This window comes from Podarcis pityusensis (genome assembly GCF_964106645.2).
Source record: "Podarcis pityusensis genome assembly, chromosome: 15".
In the NCBI taxonomy this organism is placed as follows: Eukaryota; Metazoa; Chordata; class Lepidosauria; order Squamata; family Lacertidae; genus Podarcis; species Podarcis pityusensis.
This window is the reverse complement of record NC_138040.1, coordinates 1873784-1900707: the sequence shown is the minus strand read 5'-3', so window position 1 is coordinate 1900707 and position 26924 is coordinate 1873784. Positions and strand designations below refer to the sequence as shown.

Genomic DNA, 26924 nt, shown 5'->3' with positions numbered 1-26924 from the left:
TCTCTCTCTCTCTCTCTCTCTCCCCTTGGAAAAAAAGAGCATGGATTCCTCGGACCTCTCAGATGGTCCCATCACGCTGCAGGAGTACCTGGAGGTCAAGAAGGCGCTGGCCGCCTCCGAAGCAAAAGTGCAGCAGCTGATGAAAGTCAACAACAACCTGAGCGACGAACTGAGGCGGCTGCAGAGAGAGGCAGGTTGCTGTTGGGGGGGGGGGTTGGGAAGGGAGCATCCTGGAGGTGGTCTGAACAGGAGCAGCAACCGCGCAGTGAAATTTGGCAACTTCACAAGGCGGACGGAAGGAAGGGTCTGGGATCGACGGCTGAGGCCAGGGGAATGGAGGATTCTGCCTTATGTTACGTCACGACTCTTGGTCCAGATAGTTCTCTGCAGTGCGATGCAGCAGCAAAAAGAGCTAGTGCTATTCTGGGATGCATCAAGAGAAGTCTAGTGTCTAGAATGATCATGGGTAGGCAAACTAAGGCCCGGGTGGCCAGATCCAGCCTAATCACCTTCTCAATCTGGCCCACGGACAGTCTGGGAATCGGCGTGTTTTTAAATGAGTAGAATGTGTCCTTTTATTTAAAATGTATCTCTGGGTTATTTGTGGGGCTTGCCTGGTGTTTTTACATGAGTAGAATGTGTTCTTTTGTTTAAAGTGCATCTCTGGGTTATTTGTGGGGCATAGGAATTGATTCATTATTTTTTTCAAAATATAGTCCGCCCCCCCCAAAGGTCTGAGGGACAGTGACCCTGCTGAAAAAGTTTGCTGACCCCTGGTCTAGGTCAAGGGAAGTCATAGTCCCTCTCTATTCTGCCTTGGTCAGGCCCCACCTGGAATACTGTGTCCAGTTCTGGGCGCCACAATTTAAGAAGGATGTTGACAAGCTGGAAGGTGGGCACAGGAGGGAGACCAGGATGACCAGGGGTCTGGAAACCAAGCCTCATGAGGAACGGTTGAGGGAGCTGGGTATCTTTAGCCTGGGGAAGAGGAAACTGAGAGGAGATATGGGTGCCATTTACAAATATCTGAAGGGCTGTCACATGGAAGAGGGAGCAAGCTTCTTAAACTCTGACGCCCAGAACTGAGTTTTCCAGGAGGAATCTGACCAAGGCAGAATAGAGTGGGATTATTACTTCCCTTCATCTGGACACTAGACTTCTCTCGATGCAACCTAGAATGTGTTGGGGGGGAGTTATTTTTTTAAAAAAAATGTATTTTGTGTTTTTATCTTGCGTGTTTATGCTGTGGACTGCCCCGAGATCTGCGGATGATGTGTGGTATACAAATTTGATAAGTGCATAAGCTTCGCTAGCTCTGACCCAGTCCCCCAATCCGTTGAAATCCTCTCCAATTGTGATTCCGCCTTCGGAGGTATGAGCTGCTTTCGGCCGGATCCAGCCCTGACAGTCCTGTGCCCCTTCCTCTCGCGTTTCAGATCCACAAGCTGCAGGCGGAGAACATGCAGATTCGCCAGCAGGTGGGGCCCATCCACCCGGCGGCAGCGCCACCCCCCAGCGAGCGCCCCGACCACAGCCACGTGGCCTCCACGGCCACGGGAGCCCACCGCCGGGACCGCCACGCCTTCTCCATGTATGAGCCGGGCACTGGGGCCCTCAAGCCCTTTGGCCAGCAGCCGATGGATGACCTGGTCACCCGCCTTTCCACTCCGTTCCACCCCGGGGTGAGTGCCAAGGAGGGGGGGGGGGGCATTTGTGGGTGGGTGTTAAGTGTTTGGGTGCATTTTTTCACCCGATCTCTTGTTCCGCCCGAACATGCTTTGCTTTCAACGAGAAAAAGTGGTTGGTGGGTTCCTTGCTGTGCGGAGCTGTGAGTTGAGGAGGGTGACGTCTGCAGGGTTGGGATTCTGCAATCCAACCGGTGCTGCTTCTTTTTTGGGGGTCGCAGGGTTGCCCCCCCTGCTCACCCCCTTGTTCTTCTGCCGTTCCAGGAAGTGGACGAGGAAGCCTTATATTCCATCCACAACCAGGCCAGCATCTACCGGGTGAGTGGCGCTTCCTCCAGGGGCCATTGCTAGACCCTTCAAAGCCTCGGGGTCCAATGTGATGACAACACTCTGCTAGTTTATATGTACAGATAGCTAATTTTTGCTAACCTGCCAAGGCAGGTAGGGAGGCGGTTTCACTAGCTTTGCCACAGAGCCCTATGAGCAAAGTTTTTATTTATTTACTTTGGTTTTAAGTTTTAAAAGGGGGCAGGTCTCAGGGTGAAAGATCTGGGGCTTGGCCGCCTCCCTAACATGACCCCCCCGGTTGCTTTTTATGACAGACTTCGCCGACCTCAGACCCTCAAAAAAAGTTTGGACTGCAGCCCTCATCATAAACTCCTCGTTCACCCAGGGGCTGATGGGAGTTGTAGTCCAAAGCAGCACCAGGTTGGCGAATGTTGCCATTTTTTAAAATTTATTTTATGAAAATTATACACTGCTTGACTACCGGGTGGGGGGTGGAGTGGGGAGGAAAGAAACATTGAAGCGGTTTACAAAAAAAAGATAAAACGAAAAAAATATTGGTAAGAAGAATTAAATTTAAAAATTAAGGCTTTTAAAAAGTTACAATAAAAATAGACTTATTAAAACAGATTAGAACTCACACCAGTTTCTAAATATGTGGGTAGGCTTGTCTAATGTTGAAAATGTTTTCATCAGGTGCCCAAAAGAGCATATACCTGCCTGATTATCAATTGGCAGGGAGTTCCAAAGTGTAGGTGCTGCCACACGCAAAAATGGGTTTCTTACACATGTGGAAGGTGAGTTTTGTGGCCCCTGCAACAGGGACAGTTCCATGGGTCAAAGTGGGTCACCCAGAAGGCTTGAACATAAAATCTCCTTGGCAAGAGAAACTGATGAACTATGCCGAGATGGCGAGACTAGCTGGGAAAATTCGGAACCGGCAGGACCAGACTTTCCTAATGGAAGAGGTTTATGATATATTTGGAAAGCAATTGTAACCAATTAACATCCCTTGTCGGGTTAAAAGAAGTTTTGTAGGGAGTATTATATAAATCATTATGAAGAGAATTCAGAATAGTTATATTTAAGATATGAATTTGTAGCAATAATTATAGTAACAAGATGCACAATTAGAAAAGACTTCAGAAAACCATCAGTCGAGGTTGAAGGGAGTCCTAGGCTGTGATAGCCAAATTTTTTGAAAAGGATGATATGCTGGAAAAAGTGCATAAAAACCAATATATCTCGCTCCTTCTGGGCTGCTACTGGGGGCCGGGGGCTGCACCCAGACAGAAGACATGAAAAGAAAATCTCCTGGGCTTCTGCCAAGTGATCCCTCCGCCCATCGGAGTCCGGTCTCTCTGCGTTTGGCTAACGGCTGCCTCCTGCCCTCTCCCTTTCAGATGCGGAAAGGCAGCTCCATCTCCTCAATGCCATTCCCTCAGTCTTCTCCCCTCTTGTCCTGCGCCCCGGAGAGCGGACGTCACATGGTGACTTATGACATTTCTGTTTTTGGGGTTGGGAGTGTCTGAAGCTTCCTTTTTATTCTAGATCAGACTCTTTGCCCATCTAGCTCCATGCTGTCTGCTCTGACCGGCAGCAGCTATGCCGGGTCTCATCAGGGTGGGTGGGTGTGTTTCCTTTCCTAGCCCTGCCACCTTTTATTCAGCAATGGCGGGGATTCAACGCAGGACCTTCTGCATGCAAAATAGGGGGCTCCACCCACTCCCTGCCTGGCTGGACTCTTTGTCCACCTAGCTCAGTATTGCCTGCTCTGACCGGCAGCAGCTCTTGCAGTTCCTTTAAACTAGAGACGCCTGGGAACCCTCTGCATGCAAAGCAAGCCTCTGCTCTGATTACACAACAGGGGTGCCTGCTGCCAGCCCCCCCTTTTAACTCTGCCCAATTTCTCTCCCCCCCCCCTTCCTAGACTGGAAAACTGGACCGACACGGCAGCGGCACAGACAGCGATTATGACAACACGCAGGGCGGGGATCTGCCACTCAGGTGAGGGCGAGGGCTGTGCAGGGCATCCCTTTCTGGGACTTGCACAGGACTAGCTGCTTGAGAAGACCTCAAAAGTGGCTCAAAAGTGACTAAGAATTCCAGGCTGCAGCCAGTGTGTTCAGTTATCCTGGGGGCAGAGCCAGTGAAAATGTATACAGATGCTTAAGTCCATTCTCTGCAGTAGGCCTACTCTGAGTAGAGTTTCATTGGAGACACCCCTCAGGTGCCGGCAAGCCAAATTCTGCGTTGAGGGAAGTTCGGTTCTGCAACCTGCTAGCATTATGCGACTCTTGTGCAATCCTTGTTTTGACAAACTGGGATGTGAGGGTCATGTAAGCAGCTCAGATATCTCCCCTCTCCTTTACAATCTTGTTCAGCAATTCTCCACGCTTCTGTGGTTTTCCTCTCTCTCTCTCCCCTCACCCACCATAAGGACTAGGAACTTACTTTCTTCCTTTAAACAGAAATTAAGATTCTTCTGGCGCTCTCCGTCTTCCCTGCCTAGAAATAGCACCCTCCCTGGCTCTTGATGATGGCAATATCTGAGTTGGCATCAGGGATCAGGAGGGTAGCATCTTTCCCTGCCCCCAAACCCACTCGGCTTCTCTCCCCCCCCCCCTTTCTCAGCATGGACGGGAAGCGCTTGCTGGACCTCAGCAAGGACGATGACTTGCACCCAGAACCTGAACCACTGGAAGGCGACCTGGACCCGGGCCTGCCCAGCACGGAAGACGTCATTCTCAAGACGGAACAGGTCACAAAGAATATCCAGGAGCTCCTCCGAGCTGCCCAGGAGTTCAAGCACGACAGGTCAGGATGAATCCCTCCAGGAATCCTCTGGGGAGGGCAAGATGGGGTAGGAACAGATGGGTGACGGGCCGTGAGAAATGAAAATGAGTGTGCCTGCTGCATCTCTGTGTGATTCTCCGTTCTGGTCTTCCGCCTGGCCAGCCTCCGCAAGGTTGTCATTTTGGTATACCTTTTGCTGTTGCTGTCATGCAGTTGTTCGCGCTGGGGAGACAGCGGCAGGATTTGGCTCCTTTCGGAGGACATCTGCCTGTTGTGTGTCTCTGCACAAGTCCCTGCTCTGAGCTTGCCGCTTCCTTAGCAAGGAGAGGTGCCCAGATCTGGGACTTGGGGAGGCAGCAGATTCCCCCAAATGCTCTTAAGGAATCAGAATTGTTCTGCTGAATAAAGTTTGCTTTCTTCTTTAACCCCTAAAGGGATCTTTGGGTAACGCTGCGACTGGGGTGGGGAACTGGCAAGACCTGTAACGCAGGTGAGGGGAAAGGAGTCAGTGCTCAGGGCCTGGGCCTCATTCTGTCCCTTCTTAACCCCAGCAGCTTCGTCCCCTGTTCGGAGAAGATTCACGCTGCCGTCACGGAAATGGCGTCGCTTTTCCCCAAGGTAGGAGAGAGCGGGAGAGCCACTTCTGCCGAGAGAGGGGTCTGGGTGGGGAAATCTCCTTCCCAGCCCAGGAAACGTCCTCAAAATGAGCGGACTCCACTCCCAGGGGCTTTTCCAGGACGTAACACCTCCCAAAGGATGTTGCAGAGCTTGGGAAGTTTCCCCTATGAGGAAAAGTTGCAGTGCCGTTTGCAGTTTAGAGAAAAGACAAGCAAGAAATGGCGTGGTGGAACTTTGTAAAACGACGCCTGGCGTTGAGGTGGTGGATCGGGAAAAACTTTCCTCTCTCGTACCACTAGAACTCGTGGGAGATTTGGGGCAGACAAAGGAAAATCCTTTTTCAGGCAGTGCAGTTAAACTCTGGAACTCCCTGCCACAGGAGGCAGGCACGGCCACCATCAGTTGCTGGAAAGTGCAGGGAGAGTTTTCTCTCCTGCCCGGATCCTGCTTATAGGTTTTTCACTGGGGCATCTGTTCGGCCGCTGTGAGAACAGGATGCTGGTCTAGGTGGGCCATGGGCCTGATCCAGCAGGCTCTCATATTCTTAAGGGGCTCCTTAGAAGCAGGAAGTGATAGTTTAAAATAGGGCCGGGGGGGGGGCAGCAACATGGGACCCTCTCCCATCCCCCAGCAGCCAGGCTCCAACTTCCACCTCCCTTCAACCGCCCCCCCCCCCATTATTTTGAATTTTTACATACACACAGAGATGAACAAGTCTAACCACTGCGATGTTGTTTTCCTATGATCGAGCAGGATATAACTTTTAGGAAATACATTTTTAAAAAATTGACCGCCTAATGATGACGACTTTTGGAAATGTAAAGCCAAACAGGCAAACTTTTGAGGCTCTCTGCACATGTTTTTGGGTTGGTGAAGGGTATTGTTAATTCAGGCCCTTACTCCGAACTGGCTGGATGTGCAGGATTAATTCAGGCCCTTACTCCGAACTGGCTGTGTAGGCCAGACAAAAGTCCCTTTAGTCAGCAGTGCGGCTGGGAGGCCGCATTGTGAGTTCACAATAAGGAGGTTAGACTTGAACTCTGGACCTCTGGACTTGAGTTGGGAGTCTTACGCCACTCTCCCTTTCTGCTCCTTCCGCAGAAGCCGGCTCTGGAGACGGTGCGCAGCTCCTTGCGCCTGCTGAACGCCAGCGCCTACCGCCTGCAGAGTGAGTGCCGCAAGACGGTCCCCCCGGAGCCAGGGGCCCCCGTGGACTACCAGCTCCTGACCCAACAGGTCATCCAGTGTGCCTATGACATCGCCAAGGCCGCCAAGCAGCTGGTGACCATCACCACCCGCGAGAAGAAGCAGTGAAGGGCGGGCAGGCGGGGGGGGGCCGAGGCTGGTGCAGCCCCTCTTCCTCCCCGCCCCCCAGCTCCTCTCTTCCCCACTGGAGGATTTTGGGGGGTGCAGCCACTTGAAAGTGTCCTTTCCCCACCGACTCACCCGCCCCCCTCCCTGCCAATCAGCCCACCTGCCCAGACTGGGTTGGATCAACACTCCCCACTGCAGCTTGTGGGGGGGCAGGATCGGGGCCCTATAGGGCACACGCCCCATGGCGCTGGGATGCCTGCGCAGTGAAGAAATCTCCCCCTGTAAATATTCCCATCTCCCATCCTTTGGCACTGGGGGGGCGTACCTGTGTGGCGTTCAAGATCCGGAAGGAAGCAGGCCAGAGCCCCCGCCTTCATGCAGAAGGTCCCAGGTTCAAGCCCCAACGGCATCTCCAGGCCGGGCTGGGAGCGAGGCACCTTGCCTGAACCCCTGTTGGGCTGCTGCCGGTCAGTGCAGACAGTCCTGGGTGGACAAATGGCTTGGACTTGTATTGCGTTCGTCATCATTAGAATCAACCCCGCCTGTGCTGTCTGCTCGGGGCGGTTGTGAGTTCAAGTCTAGAACCCCTAGCTGGAGAGGGGCCACACAGTTCATGTAGCCCAACCCCCTGGAAGGCAGGAATCGCAGCCCATTGACCCAAGTCGGCTCCAGAGGCAGATGGAATTGACGCATCCAGACACACCTGAAGGGCCACAGGTTAGCTTTTCCTGCCCTTTTTAGCGGGGCGGGGGTCCTCCTGAAGGGAGTCAAATCTCTCTCTCCCCCCCCCTTGCAAACACTACTCTTCCTCCTCCTCTTCCTCCCCACCTTCCCATATAGTGCGTGGAACTGTATGTGTCCCATTCCTGACCCACCTGCCCACGCACCGATATATATATATGTATAGAGAGATATATAAACACCAAATGTATTTATCTCACCACGTTCCCTCCCCTAATAGTGTTAACACTGGAATTACAACGTCTAGGTGCTGTGGGTCGGGGCATCATTCCCCCCCCGGAAACCTCCGGCTGGATCACTTCTCCCCCCCCCCCCCAATCCCTCCATCATTCCTTTTTTTGGGGGGGAGAGTATGGGGTCTGCCTTTGCCTCCGTAGCAAAGAATCAGTCCTCCCCCACTTCCCCCTCACTGGCCAGTCGTGTTCCCCCCGCCCCCTTGAAATCTGTGAAGTTTTTCAGGCCATTGAGGGAATGTGGGGTGGGCTACCAGTGTGGGGTGGGGGAGACACATGGCTATGGAGGGCTGCATCTGGGCACTGCGCTGGAAATCTTGTTTGTCCTGTACATTTGTAACAAATAAAAAGATGTGAGCATCTCCCGGGGTTGCCCCGTTTCCTCCCCTCTAAAAACGGCCACACCATATAGAGGTCATTTGAACCCGTTACCCTACCCACCCAGAACCGGCTGAATCTCTTGTCCGTCCTGGAAGAATTCTGTGTTTTGAGTATGCGCATGTTCCTTGGATCTAGGACAGGAATATCGCCCAGCGGTAGAGCAGAAGGTCCCAGGCTCAACCAGTGCAAGGCAGTGTGGCATAATGGTTAGAGCCTTGGATTAGGACCTGCGAGAAACCAGGGCTCAAATTTATCCCCATGCAGCTCACTGGGTATGACCCTGGCTCAGCCTTGCCTACCACACAGGGTTGTTGTGGCAATTAAATGAGGAGGGGGAGAACCCCCGACAACACCTTGGGTTCCTTGGAAGAAAAGGTGTTGCGTCAGTGTAATAAAAGAACCCTTTAAAAATACCCCAGTGAGTGACTGCCAGTCAGTGCCAGGAGGCAGGCCCTTTGCACCTCTCTCTGCAGCCTAGTCCCAGGTGGCACACGCTCTCCTTGAGTGCTTTGGCCAGGCTGGAAAGTGTCCTTGAACTTTTGATAAAATCAATGAATTGTAGAGCTGCAAGGGACCCCAGGGGGTCATCCAGCCCAACCCCCTTCTATAAAATTCGACGAAAACAAAAGTTTCAAGGGGGGAGGCTCCTTTTCCTACCACTTGCACTTCCCAGGCTGCCGGCATGCAGCTCACAGGACAGTTTTCGCTACCCCAAGCGCCTAGTCCTCATGGGTATAGAAAACTGACCCACACAAAAGAGACTGGGTTCTGTGCCTGCCGCACAAAGTGTGCCTTTCCCCCTATCTGCAAACCTCCCGTTTGCTTTAGGGATGCCTCATCCTGCTTTCGTAGCAAAAATAAAAGATTTTATTGCGTAAGAAAAACAAACGAAGGCAAGGAGCCAGCTCCTCCGGAGAGTAAACAGACCACGGTCAGGCTGCTGTTTCACCGCAACGCCAAAGTTTCGCCCGCAGACGACCTCATCCTCTTTGCTCCGTTGGCAAAGCCCAGATTTCCGGGAGGCCTTTGGCTGGACGCCTCCACCGAAGAGGGTCGTCCCTAATCCGAGCTGTCGCTGGTGGACGTTGGCAGAAGAGGCGCCCTGGGTGGGAGCTGCTGCTGCTGCCGACCTCGCTTCTTGCGCCTGGTCTGGGCGGAGAGGAGACGCCGCTTGATCACAGCTGCAAAAGGAGAAAGGAGTGGAAAGACTTTGCAAGCCGGCAGGAAGAGGGGGGGCAGCCCCATTGCTGACCCCCTGGAGCCAAGTCTCCTGACGACTCTGGGTTCATGGGGATGTGGAAACGTAATAGAGGACCCTCCACGCTTGACCATAGGGCCGAGCAAAGCAGTCATCCCCCCCCCACTGCAGCCAGCCCCAATTAAATTTTAGGCAGGGGACGACATCGCTGGGATGCAGAGCAGAGTCTGCAACAGGAATGTCCCAGGTCTAAATCACAGCATCTCAAGGTAGGACTAGAGATATCTCATCATGTATAAAACCGATCAAACAACTGGGTGGCAAACACAGAAGACTATTGTTGAATGAAAATTTGCATCTGGGTCCTCATTAGCTGATGGCCGTTTCCAAATTACAGTGGTACCTCAGGTTAAGAACTTAATTCGTTCCGGAGGTCCGTTCTTAACCTGAAACTGTTCTTAACCTGAAGCACCACTTTAGCTAATGGGGCTGCTGCACCGCCGTTGTGCGATTTATTTTCTCATCCTGAACCAAAGTTATTAACCTGAGGTATTATTTCTGGGTTAGCAGAGTCTGTAACCTGAAGCACCTGTAACCTGAAGCGCCTGTAACCCGAGGTACTTAGTAGTAGTAGTAGTAGTAGTAGTAGTAATTTATTATTTATACCCCACCAATCTAGCTGGGTTTCCCCAGCCACTCTGGGCGGCTCCCAACAGATTAATAATAATAGCAATAAAAGATCAAACATTAAAAGCTTCCCTAAAGAGGGCTGCCTTCAGATGTCTTCTAAAAGCCAGATAGTTGTTTATTTCCTTGACATCAGATGGGAGGGCATTCCACAGGACGGGTGCCACCACTGAGAAGGCCCTCTGCCTGGTTCCCTGTAGCTTTGCTTCTCACAATGAGGGAACTGCCAGAAGGCCCTTGGCACTGGACCTCAGCGTCCGGGCAGAATGATGGGGGTGGAGATGCTCCTTCAGGTATACTGGACCGAGGCTGTTTAGGGCTTTCAAGGTCAGCACCAACACTTTGAATTGTGCTTGGAAATGTCCTAGGAGCCAATGTAGGTCTTTCAGGACTGGTGTTATATGGTTGCAACCTCTGCCGTGAACTTCTCCAGTGAGGGATGGCCCACCACACCTCTAGGTAATTGGGAGGTGGGCTGCCTGAATGCAGAGACCCCCTTCAGCTATGCTAGAATTTAACTGTGAATATTCACCCCCAGAATGACTTTGCCTGATCCAGAAGTGCTGCAAAATCTCAGGAAAAGCTGCGGATCTCCTGCCACTGCTGGACTCCCATCATGCCTGACCCACTGGGCATCCCAGCTGGAGTGGTTGCAAGTTGGGAGTCCGGCAACACCCAGTAAGCCAAGGTTTCCCCACCCGCTCTGCTCTAAGCCTTCACCCCTCTTGTCAAGCACAGAGCAGGGGTAGGCCTCATCTTGTGGCCAGGAGTTCCGCAGGTTATCCAACCTTAGGTTCCTACGGTAAACAACCAGCATTTCCCCAGAGGTTAAAATTGGGCACTGAGTGTGCTCTGGATATGTGTATATGCTGCACCTGCCCCACAGCATGGGGGGAGGGCTGAGACCCCCCCTGCCTTCCCTGCAGACCACTCACCAGCCACTGTGTCGCTCCCCTCCTCGGTGCTTGTGGTCCAGTAGAGGCTTCTGCCGCGGCGGCACTTCCGGTGGAGCCGGGTGTAAAGGATGGCGAGGGTCAGCACCACCAGCAGGAAAGTGAGGGCACTGGCTGCCCAGGCCGCCTCTTCGGTGCGTGGGGTGGGGACACGGACCCCCGCTTGGGACCCTCTGGCTTCCTTCCTGCCTTCGTGGCCTTGCGCTTTGCCGAGTCCTCCATCCATGCACCGGCATCCCGTGCCGCCAGCCGCTCTCGCCTCGGTGCGCAGGACGGGCAGCGAGGGGCGGATGTCCTGCGTGACGAGGGGCTGCTGCCCCAAAAGGCCACCTGGCAGGGGCGTCGCACTCGGCCGGGCCTGTCCGCCGAGGTCTACTGACTCTGAAATGCCCTTTTGCTCAGCCTGCAAGCTCAGGGTAACGGGAGGCGGGCCGCCGTTTGCGCCTTTCACGGGGTTGGCGATTGCAGAATGCCTTCCGCCACCCACATCTGCTTGCAGAAGGCCATCTGCCCAGCGACGAAGAGCCCGGCGCTTCCTACCCCGTCTCCGCGGTTTCCAGGGACCTCGGGCGGCTTCCCAGCATTGGAGCAGCTTCCGCAAAGCCTGGGAACGGGAAAGAGGCACCGGATTTTATCAGAGGAGATTCCTGCGTCGCTCTTCCCCTTCCGCCACCAAGCAACTGTTGCCTCACCTGTGCCAGGTGCGTCGGGCATAAACCTCCGCCTGCCGCAGATGCTCGCTTCAGGAAACGGCAGCGTTCCCCACCTGTCGGGCGCTTCTCAGACATCTGCTGGGCCATGTGGCTCTCGAGCCAAGCGACGGCCTGGGCCACTTCTGCCTTTGCCAGCAGCAGGGGCTGCGAAGCAAAAGAGCTGTTTAGCCAAAGCAAGCACAGCCCCTTTAGCCGTGATTTCTGCGGCGGGTCAGACTAGATGACCCTCGGATCCCAACTACGGTTCTGTGATTTCCTCCTCCCGCTCCCCAAATCCTGAAGGTCCAATGGCAGGGACTCTTCTCCCTTGCCTGGCAGCCTCTGCCCAGCATACTCACCCAATGTCCTGTGGGGCCGTCATGCGGGGCTCGGACCTGGTGGGGTAGGCAGGCTTGGGCCAGGAGGGTCAGCTGTCTGCGGAGGAACAGGGGAGAGCACTGGTGGTCGAGAAAAACGATGCCCCCATCCTATGGAGAGAAGACTTTTTAAAGAAATGAAGATATTCACATACCATTTACTGATCTTGGGTGATATCTCCTAATGGTCAGTCCCCCAAGCGCATCTGTCTAGGGGTTGGTCTGGAACTGGCAGGTGGTGGTAATAATAATAATAATAATAATAATAATAATAATAATAATAATAATTTATTATTTATACCCCACCCATCTGGCTGGGCTTCCCCAGCCACTCTGGGCGGCTTCCAACAAAATATTAAAATACCGTAATATATCAAACATTAAAAGCTTCCCTAAACTGGGCTGCCTTCAGGTGTCTTCTAAAAGTCTGGTAGTTGTTCTCTTTGACATCTGGTGGGAGGGTGTTCCACAGGGCGGGTGCCACTACTGAGAAAGCCTTCTGCCTGGTTCCCTGTAACTTGGCTTCTCGCAGCGAGGGAACCGCCAGAAGGCCCTTGGCGCTGGACCTCAGTGTCTGGGCTGAACGATGGGGGTGGAGACGCTCCTTCAGATATACTGGACCAAGGCCATTTAAGGGTTTGATTGGAAGCCGCCCAGAGTGGCTGGGGAAAGTCAGCCAGATGGGCGGGGTATAAATAATAAATTATTATTATTATATTAATGGGGGTGGAGACGCTCCTTCAGGTATACTGGACCAAGGCTGTTTAGGGCTTTAAAGGTCAGCACCAACACTTTGAATTGTGCTCGGAAACGTACTGGGAGCCAATGTAGGTCTTTCAAGACCGGTGTTATGTGGTCTCGGCGGCCGCTCCCAGTCACCAGTCTAGCTGTGCATTCTGGATTAGTTGTAGTTTCCGGGTCACCTTCAAATGCAGTCCCACATAGAGCGCATTGCAGTAGTCCAAGCGGGAGATAACCAGAGCATGCACCACTCTGGCGAGACAGTCTGTGGGCAGGGAGGGTCTCAGCCTGCGTACCAGATGGAGCTGCCCTGGACACAGAATTGACCTGCGCCTCCATGGACAGCTGTGAGTCCAAAATGACTCCCAGGCTGCGCACCTGGTACTTCAGGGGCACATTGACCCCATTCAGGACCAGGGAGTCCCCCATACCCGCCCGCCCCCTGTCCCCCCAAAACAGTACTTCTGTCTTGTCAGGATTCAACCTCAATCTGTTAGCCGCCACATGGGGCAATGCATGTGCCACAAGCAGACATGAGACAAGGAAGGCAGGGGGTTTGAGCTTGGCAGGTTACGAGATTTCATATAAAGAAGACCGTCAGGCTAGCACACCAAAAGCTGGCATCCCCTTGGGGCATTTGGCTGGCCACGGTGAGAAGAGGATGGTGGGATTTATGGGCTCCCTCTGGCAGCCAGCCTCTCCCAGGCTCACAGAGTAAGGATATCAGACAGACAGCGTGGTGTAGTGGTTAGCGTATTGGACCAGGACCTGGGAGACTGGGGTTCAAATCCTCCCACTCGGCCGTGGGTGACTCTGGGCCAGTTGCCTCCTTTCAGTTTAACCTACCTCACAAGTTTGTTGTGGGGTTTAAATGAGGAATGGGAAAGCATCGAGCAACTTGGAGGAAAAGGTAGGATATAAAGAAATCTAAGGGGGTTGGACTAGATGACCCTTGGTGTCCCTTCCAACTCTGCTGGGAATCACAAGTGGGGAGAGTTGGCGCTGTTGTGCTCAGGTCTTGCTTGTGGGCTTCCCCACATCTGGCAGGAGGCTGGACTAGATGGGCCCCCTTTGGACAGATCCAGCAGGCTCTCCTTATGTTCTTATGGAACCTCCAGGTTCAGAGGCAGTCTATCTTGGCTGCTAGGTTTTTAAGGTGTGTTTGGCCACTGTGAGGACAGGAGGCTGGACTAGGTGGGTCCCCTTTGGCCTTATCCAGCTTCTTTCTGAAGTTCTTACTGGACCAATTTTACGCAAATCAATGGGGTCTGATCAGCTTGGGAACGATCCCTTTGCCAGCAGAATTCAAAATGCCTCCTTCGTCCCCAAGCGGGTGGCAAGAATCCTGGCACAAGGAAGCTTCTCGTCCTTCCCATGCTTCTCTGTGGGGAATGAGGGGGGAGAAGGAGAGGGACCGCCTTCGAAATGCCACCTGGGCAATTTCTCATTGGCCCAGAGGAAGGAGGGAGGCGCCCCTGGCTTTGGGTGGGGACCAATGGGAGACAAGCAGGGGACACCCTTTTCCTGCCTCTGCGTGCTTTGGGAATTAAAGGAGAAGGGGAGAAATAGGATCCTCCCGGAACCAGATCCCCATTAAGTCTGAAGCCAGATTGGAGGCCCCGATCCCACACTCCAAATGCAAGCTGAATGGGTCAACATACAGCAAAATTGTGGAAAGAAGCCTCCAGGCGCTGTTTCAGTACCTGGAGGCAGAGGGAAACTAATTTGTTCACTTGGGTATTTGCTGATCACTAAAACCAAGCTTTTGCCATTAACCCCTGGACTGATTTGTCCTTTTAATTGCCCCGCTTTTATCAAGAACTTTAACCTAATTGTCGTTGCAAATGCAGCTGGAATTTGTTTGGCGAAGGGCAGTGCAGAAGGGTTTAAAAATAAATAATATGCATTAATAGGCTGAAGAGAACAGGTCAACACATATAAGGTAAACACACTGAGAATCTGTGCTGTGGACACAAACTAGGGTGGCCTTAAAAGATGGGGCAAATTCACAGAGAAGAGGGATCTCAATGGCTACTGTCCACAAGGTAAAGGTAAAAGTGGATGGCTACATGGGTGGTGCTGTGGTCTAAACCCCTGAGCCTCTTGGGCTTGCCGATCAGAAGGTTGGCGGTTCGAATCCCCGCGATGGAGTGAGCTCCCGTTGCTCTGCCCCAGCTCCTGCCAACCTAGAAGTTCGAAAGCACGTCAAAGTGCAAGTAGATAAATAGGTGCCGCTCCGGCGGGAAGGTAAACTGCGTTTCCGTGCGCTCTGGTTTCTGTCACAGTGTCCCATTGCGCCAGAAACGGTTTAGTCATGCTATCCACATGACCCGGAAATCTGTCTGTGGACAAATGCCGGCTCCCTTGGCCTGAAAGCAAGATGAGCGCCGCACACCAAGGTCGCCTTTGACTGGACCTAACTGTCCAGGGATCCTTTACCTTTTTTACTATCCACAATGGTTATGTTCTCCTTCCTCTGTCGGAGGCAGTCAGTGCCTCTGAATCCCAATTGCTGGGAATCCAAAGTGGGGAGTGTTGCTGCTGTGCTCAGGTCTTGCTTGTGGGTTTGGCTTTGGGGTACCTGGTTGGCCACTGTGAGAAGAAGATGCTGGACTAGAGGGGCCCCCTTTGGCCTGATCCTGCCAGGCTCATTTCTCAGGTTCTTAAACTCTGGAATGGGGCACACACAATCCAGCTTCCTGCAAAGTTCAGCTTATTTACAGTCCTATTTACCTAAAACATTGTTACACCATAAAACGCCCAAGGCACTGAACAACATTTAGAAGCCAATATACGGGTTAGCAACCACGATGCCCGCTAGCAAAATTAGTAGATAAAAGAAATTTCTAGAACAAGCACTGGGAATAAGATGAGAGGGAAGAGATGGGAAAATAATACACAAAGAGAGATACCAGAGTCAAAGCATACCAGGCACAACTTCCAACTCTCACCCGTTTCCAACCAAAATGCCTCTCTTTAAATTAAAAGGTGTTTACAAGGCAGAGGAATGGCTGTCAGAGTAGGACCCTTCCAAATATATGCTTTTTAAAAAGCACGTGATTCACACTCAAAAGCCACAGGAGGGTAGTATGAATGAGATTTTGATTCCTTGCCATGAGTTGCAAAACCAGAATAAATTATGCAAAATCATGCAAACTGACTGGAATTTTTGATGGTGTGGGCAGGAAAATTTGGCTTCTTGGGGTATGAGAATTTGGACACCTTGCGTGCAGATGTTTTATTTTGGGATACCAATGCCCCTGAAAATATTTTTGGATGATTATGGCTTCAGAGCTAGCTTTCTACCTGCTGAGGGATTGGCCAGGATACCCCACGACAGCGATATTGCTCTTCGGAGGGGAGATCTTGTTGAAAACTGGGCTGCAAGGAAGAAAACAAACAAACAACTTAGAATTTCCCTCCCCCAAAAGATCTCTCTCTCGTCACACCAGGCTTTTTCTTCACCAAACCCTCCTTTCCAAGGCAAGCTATGTTTTGTCCTCACCTCTTCAATCCTGCCCTTAATCCAGAACCATGAGGACTAGAACCTGTGTTTCATTTTTAGGGGAAGAGCCATAGCTCAGTGATCGGACTCCTGCTTTGCATGCAGAAGGTCCCAGCTTCAAGCCCTAACAGCATCTCCAGGTTGGGCTGAGAAAGGGGTCCCTTTCTGAGACCCTGGAGATCCACGGATGGTAGTTGTGGTTCAAAACCTTCAGAGGCCCCAGGGGAGGGCAAAAGGCACCCTGGAAAGGCTATCTGCCACTAATCACACCAAGTGCAGAGTTTTGAAATTTGACTAGGAGAGGGAGCCAGCATGTTTCAACCTCAAAATGTGAAAAATGTGAATGTGTTGCTTTAAAAGTGTGCAGGGGGACGGTTCTTTCTTTCTGGTTTATTAGGAGCAGCCAAAAGCCCCAACTGAAGGTCACGGATTGGGCCCAGAGGAGAGCATCCTGACCCCATGGAAGTGGTCCAAAGCAGGCATTATTTGCCCACCCCTGTCTCCTACCATGTCCTGCCAGCAACTTTTAATGGCCAGTCTGTACCTAAACAGGATTCAGCCAAGCTTTTAATAAGGCTTAAAGCCTGATACTGTAGTCCTATCTGCTCCTCTGGATCCCCAATTAACAGGCAATGCATTGGAAAGGAAGTTTTATTCAGAATAGATCCACTAAACTTAACGCTCTTAGTTTACTCACGTCCATTATTAGTGCCTGTGAGTCTACTCTGAGTATGACTAACGCTGGATCCAACCCAACAGGCCGAGTGGTGACTTGTTTTTTGTTTAAAAGTTTGTTTTCGTACTAATCTGCTACTTTATAAAACGTGTGCACTTAACCCCCCAACCCAAGACAGCGCTTGGATCACTGACGTACAGACAGGAAGGTTTGGGCGGCGGGAGAGACGATCGAGGGTTTGCTCAAGAAGATGCGTGGCTGGAATTTAGGAGCAGCCTCTGAGCACGTGCAGAGCGTGCCCCACAGCCTCACAGGATTCACGACCACCGCCTTCTGAGACTCGGGAGGACCTTCTCTTCGGGGCCAAAACACACAAGCTCCCCTACTCCCACCCCAAGCCCGACTCCGATTCTGGAACCGCTAGTCTCCGCTCTCCTAGTCAGACGTGGGATTGAAAAAAGCAGCCGCCACCGAGAGCTTTGCAGCCCCTGAAATCAACAGATCGCGGCGAGTTACCACTAACTTTTAAGGCCATCTCGGTGCAATGGGTCTACTCTGGAGGCGGACTTAGGAGCGCCTCCCTCCTTGGTTGGCAGAGAGGGGGTCGCGAAGGGGCAGAAAGAGAGCGAGAAGAGCGCAAGAAGAGCGCGCCGCCTCTGCCTCACCTTCCCCGCCTCGACGCCGGGCGCCAGGCTGAGCAAGAAGAGCAGGATCGGGGGGCCCGGAGGCGGCCGCAGCAGCAGCGGCTCCCCCATCCGGTCCGGCGGCGGCGGCGGCGGGGCTGGGCCGGGGAAGGCTGGGCTGGTCCCTCGGGCGCCGCCTCCTCGCGCTCCTCCTGTGCGCTCTGCGCGTAAAAGCGCACCGCCTGGCGGCCGTCGGAGTTCCGGGCGCGCCGGACCCCAAGCTCGGCGGGAAGGCGGAGCCTGGGAAGGAGCGAGCCGGCTGGCTACGGGCCAGGGAGGGAATGCCGTTTCGCAAACGCGGATCGCCTGACGAAATCCCTCTTTACCAACTCGAACAGCTGGAAAGGGGAATCGGACAAATGCACGCAGGAGAAGGGACCGGAGAGATCAGTGGCTGGGGCAAGCAAGCATTTCTCCCCGCTGGAGAGGGCGGGTGCCCTCGGGTCTCACTTGCCGGCTTGCTAACGATGCAGCGGGTTGTCTGCTCGAACAGGAATCCCGGGCTAGACAGGCCTTTGCCCCGATACGCGGCAGCCAGCAAGCTCTTCTGAGGTTGCTTTTATTCATTTTATTACGATTATATCCCACCTTTGCCCCAAGGAGCTCCACGTGGTTTACAGAGTCCTCGCTCACCCGGATTTTATCCTCAAAACAATCCTGGGAGGTTGCCTTCTTTGGGCTCTTCTTATGTAACCTCCAGGTCCAGAGGCAGTCTATCTAGATTCTTTATGGTATTTGGCCCCTGTGAGAACAGGATGCTGGACTAGATGGGCCCCCTTTGGCCTGACCCAGCAGGCTCTTCTTACCTACTTACTTAGAAACAGTGGCATGCTCATCCTTGAACTTCTCTGCATTAAATTAGATCCAAGCAGTCAGTCGTCTTGATTATTAATTTTCACATCCACTGTTGGAGAGGAGGAAGGCTCCAGAATACCAGATGGATGGAAGTTAGTCTATGATCAGCCTTGAGTCATAACAGCCAGATGGACACATCGAGAGGAGCGTGGGGAACGTCAGTCTTCAGCCTCTTGATTTGAAAACAGAATAATTAGCAAGGAACAATTAAAGGCTAACTAATTCCCCCAGTGATGGCTGGTTGCCATTGGGACTGATAGGGCAGAAGGCAGGGAGTTTAACAGTAGGTGGCGCCAGAGCCAATGACAGGCAGAAACAACAAATTCCAGTTTTGTCCTCAAGCTTCTCACCTCACCCCCGCTGAAGTCTACAAGGGACAACACTGAGACTAAAGGGGGGGGGAGCGGATGGGTAGGGCCACCCTCTGGACTGGATGAGGGCAAGTGGGGGTTGGTGGAGCAGTGCCCCATTTCCCCTCCAGGACTAATCACCACTGAAAACAACTAGGAGCAGCACATTTGGGGTGGGGTGGGGAACACACTTCTAAAATATATTTTGGTACTTTTTTTTTAGCTGTGAATTGCATGCAAAAAAATTGAATGTATGTGAAATCTGATGAACAGTTGTGCCCCGATTGCAATGGCACCAAACAGGAATAAAGCCCAAACCAAGCAAAAAATAAGGCTTGCAATAACTTTGCCCAGATTTTGTACAAGTTTGCCAAAGAAAGAAAGAAAGAAAGAAAGGCAGGCATCTGCAGCCAGGCTATCTCCAGCAGCCACCTGTTCCCTTAAGTCAGGTGTGGAGAACCTTTGGCCCTCCACAGAAGTCTAGTGTCCAGATCAAAGGAAGTGATAGAGCCACTCTAGTCTGCCTTGATCAGACAGCACTTGGAGTACCTGTGTCCAGTTCTGGGCGCCACAATTTAAGAAGGATGTTGACAAGCTGGAAGGTGGGCAGAGGAGGAGGAGGACCAAGATAACCAAGGGTCTGCAGACCGAGTCTTGCGAGGAGTGGTTGAGGAAGCTGGGGATGCTCAGTCTGGAGGAGAAAAGACTGAGAGGGGATGTGAAAGCCGTCTTCAAATAATGAAGGCCTGTCGCAAGACAGGAGATTCCAAGTCAACATTAGGAAGAACTTCATGAGGGCAAGAGCTGGTTGACAATGGAACAGACTCCCTTAAAAGTGGGTTGCCTCTCCTTCATTGGACGTTTTTAAACAGACGCCAGAGACTCATCCATGAGAAGTTCTTTTGCTCTGATTCCTGCATTGCTAGACTAGATGACTCTTGGAGTTTCTTCCGATCTTACATTTCTATGGTCCTATAAGTGCTGATGGACTACAGCTCCCATCATCCCTGGCCATTGGGGCTGATGGGAGTCGTAATTCAGCAACCTCCAGAGGAGCAAAGGTTACAGAGGGGAAAGTGCCACCCAGATCTTGTGGCTGAATGAGGCAGAGTACAAAAACAGGAGACGCTGGGAGAGAGGGGGAATAGCTAATATACAGGATAATCAGTGCTTTTCTTCTGGGGGGGAAATGATGCTGGTACTCACAGTTAGTGCCAGATTTTTAACCAGTACTTTTCTTACAGGAAAAAAGGTGTCTGTGCTACATACCTTTGTATACCCCCAGGAAAAAAAGCACTGAGGATAATCATCCCCCTTTGGGCCTCTGGAAGCAGAAGGTGAAGAGCTCTGGAAGCAGAAGGGTTAACCCACTTGCAGGAGCAACACCCATCACCCCTGCTTTCCTGCCCGCCCCCCCCCCAGCAACCCTCAGACAAATAAATTATTTGCTTAAGTAACCAAGCACCAGTTAGCTCCAGAAAAAGCTGGCCAGACTCTCAGCAAGTTCTAGTGAGGTGTTTGCCTGAGGCCCCAGCAGCCTAGAGAGATGGTTTTTTGGGCTGTGGGCTTCATCCTTCTGGCCCTCCTCACCTGGTGGTTCTGGCAGCCCCAGGCTCCTCCCGGCAGATCCACCGATGGCGAGAGGCAGCTGCGAAGACAGGGACTCACAGAGGAGGAGCACAAGGCTGCTGGAGTCCCTTTGGGAGAAGAGCGGGGGTCTCCTGTAGGGGGCTGCCGCCTCATCTGCAAGCCCTCTGCCCTCGCTCAGGCCCTGGTCAAGAGCTTCTGCCGCTCTGCCCACCTGGAGACCAAGCGGTGGTCCTGGAAGCAGTGGCCAAACCTGCAGACTGCTGTGCAGCTCCTGTGGCCCCCGGATTGCCCACTGGACTTTTCCAGGGACCACCTCCAACTGGCGGACGAGGGCATCGTTGCGTTGGATTGGGTGTCCGGACCCGTGGACGGAGGCAGGAAAGCCACTGACACAGCGGTTCTCCTGGTGGTGCCCAACGCCACTGGCGCGATCAGCAGAAACGTCCAGCAGCTGTGCCGACTGGCCCTCCGGCAAGGCTACCATCCGGTCATCTTCAACCGGCGTGGGCATAACGGCTGCCCACTGACCACCCCCAGGCTGCAGCCCTTTGGCGACCCAGATGACTTGAAAGAGGCAGTGGCATACATCCGGTTCCGGCACCCCACCAGGACCCTGTTTGCCGCGAGCGAAGGGTCAGGGTCAGGCCTGCTGCTCTCTTACCTGGGCGAATGCGGCTCGTCCAGCTACCTGTGTGGCGCTGCCTGCATCTCACCCATTCTGAAGGCCCAGGACTGGTTTGAGGCCGGCCTCCCTTGGCTGTATGAATGGAGTCTCCTCCTGCCCCAGAAGAGGAGCGTCAGCAGGTGGGTATTCCCAAAGCTTCTGGCATAGCCCGCCCTCCCACATTTCTCTGATGAAAACAGGAAAAGCAGGACATGAAGGGATCAAATCAGAAACCGGGACGGCTTCTGTAAATCCGGGACTGCCCCTGGAAAATAGGGACACTTGGAGGGTTGGGAATAGGGCCTGAACCAGTAGTATGCGGTGACATTTTTCGTAGGGGAACAGTTAGGACCAGAGGGGCCAGTGAGGGAGATGGGGGGGGGCACATGTCACAAGCATGATGCCTTGATGGCCTGGTGTTGCTCATGTGAGCATCATGCCTCCCTCCCTAACCTGGGCAGAAGCTTTCCAGGCTTTGGGCACAAGGAGAACATTTAGAGGACTATCTTAGTCTCCCTAGTCCACTGACCACATGCCAATAGCCTGAACTGGTGGTGGTGCACATGGGGGCACCCATAAAACTCCTGAAGGCCCCCTAACACACATACTGCCCCACCCCACGGCCATTACGTGGTGAAGGTGGTTGCTACCCCCCCTTCAGTTCCTAGAGGTGATGGAGGAAGCAAAAAGACTGACACTCTTTCCCACTTCCTGCTGTGGCTTTGTGGTCTTCAAAGCCCAGATTTAAATTTACAGGATCTGACTTTTAATCAGATCTCTTTGAAAAAGCAAAGTGTGGGTGCCCCCCCTTTTGTGTGGGGGAAACCGATCCAGGGTGGGAAGTGATGAGAAGCTCATAAGGAACTCCTCCTTCAGTTCAGCTGTGGAACTCCCTGCCACAGGAGGCTGCAATGGACACCGACTTGGTTGGCTTTAAGAGAGGATTAGACAAATTCATGGAGGAGGAGAGGGCTGCCGACGGCTGCTAGTCATGCTGGCTCTGCCCTGCCTCCAAAGCGGGAGGTGGCAATGCTTCTTCTTAAGGCTGGTTGCTGGAAACCACACGAGACAGTGCTCTTGAGATCGAATCCTGCTTGCAGGTTTCCCATAGGCATCAGGGTGGTGGCTTTGAGCATAGCACGTTGGACTGGATGGGCCACTGTCCTGACCCAGCAAGCTTGCCTTCTGTGCTTAAAAATCTCAATGACCCCTTATAATAATAATAAATAATAAATAATAATAATAATTTATTATTTATACCCCGCCCATCTGGCTGGGTTTCCCCAGCCACTCTGGGCGGCTTTCAACAGAGTATTAAAATACAATAGCCTATTAAACATTAAAAGCTTCCCTAAACAGGGCTGCCTTCAGATGTCTTCTAAATGCCAGATAGTTGTTTTTCTCTTTGACATCTGAAGGGAGGGCGTTCCACAGGGCGGGCGCCACCACCGAGAAGGCCCTCTGCCTGGTTCCCTGTAACCTCACTTCTCATGATGAGGGACCTCCGTGCTGGACCTCAGTGTCCGGGCAGAACGATGGGGGTGGAGACACTCCTTCAGGGATACTGGACCGAGGCCGTTTAGGGCTTTAAAGGTCAGCACCAACACTTTGAATTGTGCTCGGAAACGTCCTGGGAGCCAATGTAGGTCTTTCAAGACCAGTGTTATGTGGTCCTGGTGGCCACTCCCAGTCACCAGTCTAGCTGCCGTGTTCTGGATTAGTTGTAGTTTCCGGGTCACCTTCAAAGGTAGCCCCACGTAGAACTCTTGATGGTGCCTCTTGGATAGAGAAGCAGGGTGTTTGCAGAAATCAGCCTCTTGTGCAAAGGTACAATTTGCATTTGTTGCCCTGCTTGCTTTCCCTTCCGGCCCCACTCACCCCTGGCATGTGGCCCCCTGGAAAATGCGGAGCCCAGCCTGAAAAAAACTTCCCCACCTGCTGCTCTGTGTTCCAGGTACACCGAGGCCCTGGAGAAGGTGGTGGAGATGGACAGGGTCCTTGGGAGCAGCTCCTTGCGAGCTTTCGAAGCTGCCCTCTTCTGCCCACAGCGGAGGCAGAAGATGAGCTGGGAGACCTACTGGGCCAGCAATGATCCCCTGCGGGACGTGGACGAGGTGGCCGTGCCTGTCCTGTGCCTCTGCAGCGCCGATGACCCCGTCCGGGGGGCTCCCGAGGACACAATCCCATGGGAGCTCTTCCAAAGCAACCCTTTCTTCTTCCTGCTGCTGAGTCCGCACGGAGGACACTGCGGATTCCTCGGGAAAGATCCCAAAGGCTCCTGGGGTAACGCAGTGGTGCTGGAGTACCTGCAGACCCTGGCGGAGTTTCTCCGAGGGGAAGAGAGGGTGAAGGACAAGCCCCGCCGAAGGACAGCCACTGCCCAGCATCGCTGCTGCCGGCGGCGCGGCCCTCTGCGGAACAGGGGGGCCGCCCTGCCTGGCCTCGACCTCTTCAGCTGGCAAAGGTCGTACACACGGTGACAGAGCAACAGGCTGCGCACGACTTGTGGAGCAACCAGGAACCAGGAATCCTCAAGGGCAAATGAGCTGGGTATTTTAAGGGATGTAAGGGTCTCTGTCCTTGCGGAAAGGGAGCGACAGAATATTTGGCCCACATCGTTCTTGCCTGTGGTGCCCATAAAGGCAGCTGAATTTCGCTGCAATTCTTCTTTTTTTTCAAATTTTTTTATTGATTTTCACAGAGTTATAAACACAACAAACTTACAAATAAACTAACAAATAAACTAAATAAATTAACTAACAAATAAACAAACATAAATCATAACCTTATTAAAGCTAATCTTGTTAACATTGTTAAGTGACTTCCTCGTATCCCCCTAGTTGAATTTCAATGCATATCATTTTAACGGTTTTCCAAATCAAAATTCTTATAAACTTAACATCATTTTATCTTCTCAATTCAGCATTAAACATGATAATTCATCACATTACTTATTTAAATCCTAAGCCTAACTGGTAATTGCAAGCTTTTTCCAATTAATTTAACTTAACGTATTTAACTAAATAATCATTAAATTTCGTCCATTCTTCCTTTCTCTGCAATTCTTGCATTGAACAAGGTGGGACTAGATGCCTCTCTGACTCCCTTTCCAACGCTACCATTCTTTGAATTAAATGGGCAGCTCCTGTTATCTCAAAACCTCCAGGAAGGGCTTCTGAATGGGATCCAACCTACCTTGCTGCAGATTTGTTGCAAATTATTAGCAGAGGCTGTGATTAGGTTTCCCCCTCTGGCTGCTTAACATGGAAGGAAAACTCCCCCATGGTACAGCTGTCCTGTCCAGCTATGGTTCTTGTACATTAGCTTTTTTTAATCTGGTTCCTGATTTTTAAAACTCTTCACTTACACGTTTTAAGGTATCCTGCTGTATATCTTAGCTAAGGTATTCCTTGTGCAGTATTTTACATCATTTCTGTCTTACAACCCACTTGTACGTTAGGATACTTGGCTGCCAGTGCGCTTGGTTTTGTTTTGCTCGGGTCCAGGATGGCATCATAATAAAGAATTTGTTATCTGTCATTGGGAAATTCTGGATTACTCCGACCTGCTCTTGCGATTTGGAACAGCCTTCCACAGGGCTGCAGTGGGCAGATGGGGGTTGCCATTTCAACTTGCTACAATGCCCCCCAGCCCAGGATTGAATGAAAACAGTGGTTGTCCTTTATCTTGCCACCTACAGTTCAAATTCTTATTGATGTTCTTCTTAGCTGCTTTTACTGTAAAGCGCTTCGAGTCCCTCTTGTGAGAATAAGTAAGAGCAGGGGTAGGGAGCCTGTGTCCCAGGGGCCAAATTTGGCTTGTGAGCTTATCTGGCCCTTGGGATTCTCCCCAGCCCTGCAGTGCACCCTCGTTGAGCTTACTGCCTGGCTAGAAATGTTGCCTTCAACTCTTGTTTACCTGGAGGATGAAGAGGGATGTGTAATAATAATAATAATAATAATAATAATAATAATAATAATAATTTATTATTTATACCCCACCCATCTGGCTGGGTTTCCCCAGCCACTCTGGGCAGCTTCCAACACAATATTAAAATACAGTAATGCATCAAACATTAAAAGCTTCTCTAAACAGGGCTGCCTTCAGATGTCTAAAAGTCTGGTAGTTGTTCTCTTTGACATCTGGTGGGAGGGAGTTCCACAGGGCAGGTGCCACTACCAAGAAGGCCCTCTGCCTGGTTCCCTGTGACTTGGCTTCTCTCAGTGAGGGAACTGCCAGAAGACCCTCGGAGATGGACCTCAGTGTCCGGGTAGAACGATGGGGGTGGAGACGCAGAAACACCACGTGCAGAAACACCAACCAACTGTGCAAAGGTAAAAATTTGCATGCATTGCCCCACCCACTTTTGCCTCTGGCTCCGCCCACCACTCTCATGTGACCCCCCCACCTCCCAAAAAAGGAGATTTGGCCTGTATGGGCTGTAAAAGATTCCCCACCCCTGTTTTAAGAGGGAGGGTAGACAGAGATGGGCATTGCAGCAGCTGACCAGAGGACTGTGATTCCTGCATCGCATTACTGACCTCTGTTAACAAACGAAGCAGAGACGCCATCTACTAAAATTACTTTATTACAGCTCTTTTTTTTTTAAACATTTCCTTTGCTATGATACAAAGGATACTTACAAACAAAATATTACATATCACCTCTTTTTGTTCTCTTATTTCCCTCCCCCTCCCCAACTGCCCCCGAAACAACTTGGTTGGTAACAGCTGTAAATGCACAATCTATACAATTAATACAGGTTATATGAGCTATCGTGTACGCCTGAACCAGAAGAAAAGACCGGAATACTGACGAGAAGTATTGTACAAGAGAGAGCGAGGAGAGAGGCTCGCTTTGCCCGCCGGCGAAAATGCACACCTCTAGCTGGGTCTCAAAGGTCGGTGCCCGGCAAAGCCTCCGCCTTAAGCGGCTGGGGGGGACGGGACAACCTGGTCCTTGTTTAGACTTGCGTGCAACTGGCTTGCTACGGATAAAGCTTTTTAAAAAACAAAATCCCCCAAACCAAAATAATGAAGCTTTGAAGCTTACAACTCAGCTGTCCTGCCCAACGAACGTACCTCGATCTTTTGTGAAACCACGGCAATATGGAGGAGGTTTGGTCAAAGGATGAGCTCAGGCTGACACTGTTTAAAAACAGTTCTTCTGGATCTTCTCTGCACCCAAAAAGACATGCTGCTCTGGAGAGGGATTGCCCCAATGTGTTTAAGGAATCTGGGTGGAAGGTGTGGACTCATATGTTAAAAAATAAAAATCTGCTGTGGGCCTGGGCGCCATCTTTTGCCAACCGGGTTCTTTTCCAGATTTTTTTTTGGCGCTACAATTCCCATCAGCCCCTGGCAGGTTGATAAACCACATCACCCCCACTTCGCATTGCAGGGGGTTGGACTAGATGATTCTTGGGGTCCCTTCCAACTCTGCAATTCTAAGATTGCTTTCAATGCTCAAAAGCCAGAACAATCCCTTAAGATCTCCTCCCTCCCGCACCCATCAGTTCTCTCTCCCAAAACCGAGGGATCCTTTTAACATTTTGCTGCCTAACCCATTCTACCAACCCAAAGTGATCCAAAACTACAAGTGGGCATCTTCTTTTCAATTTGCAAATCTGCTACCCGGGTTTGCTCGGTTCCTTCTTCCTTTCAGCTGATGGTCTATTTAGGGGGGTAGGAGAGCCAATGGTCAGAGATAATGACCAGATAGCTTGCAGAGTAAGGTTCAAACTGGGAATGATTAAATAAAAACAAGACAGGAGGATTGCGTTGAAAAATATTGAAAATGTCATAATTGTAATGTACAAAATGGGATTTTATTTAAATGGGGAGGGGGTTAGGCAGGGACAGGGAGACCCTAGCTTCAGACCCAGACTAAAAAGCCATGAA

The 26924-nt window shown here is 51.8% G+C and overlaps 3 protein-coding genes across 7 annotated transcripts in view; 2 read left to right on the top strand and 1 right to left on the bottom strand.

The window, feature by feature from the left end:
- Positions 1-8038, top strand: part of GIT1 (GIT ArfGAP 1) — a 55177-nt gene extending 47139 nt beyond the window's left edge. For 2 of the 4 annotated variants that reach the window (XM_080982916.1, XM_080982914.1), the window contains 8 exons: positions 38-190; positions 1437-1682; positions 1950-2003; positions 3374-3460; positions 3901-3977; positions 4605-4787; positions 5321-5384; positions 6486-8038. In XM_080982916.1, coding sequence (XP_080839042.1) covers positions 38-190; positions 1437-1682; positions 1950-2003; positions 3374-3460; positions 3901-3977; positions 4605-4787; positions 5321-5384; positions 6486-6698 — 1077 coding nt within the window. In that variant the 3' untranslated portion in view covers positions 6699-8038. Of the gene's footprint in view, positions 1-37; positions 191-1436; positions 1683-1949; positions 2004-3373; positions 3461-3900; positions 3978-4604; positions 4788-5317; positions 5385-6485 lie in introns of all 4 variants that reach the window. The other 2 variants (XM_080982915.1, XM_080982913.1) reach the window with 1 other exon arrangement.
- An 859-nt stretch (positions 8039-8897) lies between these two features.
- TP53I13 (tumor protein p53 inducible protein 13) lies at positions 8898-17690 on the bottom strand. Of its 2 annotated transcripts, none has more exons than XM_080983154.1 (6): positions 17548-17690; positions 16008-16082; positions 11943-12071; positions 11584-11748; positions 10874-11495; positions 8898-9234 (listed from the first exon to the last, which is right to left on the bottom strand). In XM_080983154.1, exons 1-6 carry the CDS (start codon positions 17635-17637, stop codon positions 9113-9115), a joined length of 1203 nt encoding a protein of 400 aa, XP_080839280.1. In that variant the 5' UTR covers positions 17638-17690; the 3' UTR covers positions 8898-9112. The 2 variants fall into 2 exon arrangements, with proteins under 2 accessions (XP_080839280.1, XP_080839281.1); XM_080983155.1 differs by lacking the exon at positions 17548-17690 and adding an exon at positions 17406-17432.
- Positions 17691-17786: 96 nt separating this feature from the next.
- ABHD15 (abhydrolase domain containing 15) lies at positions 17787-23504 on the top strand (the record flags this gene model as incomplete). The annotated part of the gene is made up of 2 exons (XM_080983117.1): positions 17787-21164; positions 22979-23504. Exons 1-2 carry the CDS (start codon positions 20317-20319, stop codon positions 23502-23504), a joined length of 1374 nt encoding a protein of 457 aa, XP_080839243.1. The 5' UTR covers positions 17787-20316.
- Between the last annotated feature and the right edge of the window lie 3420 nt (positions 23505-26924).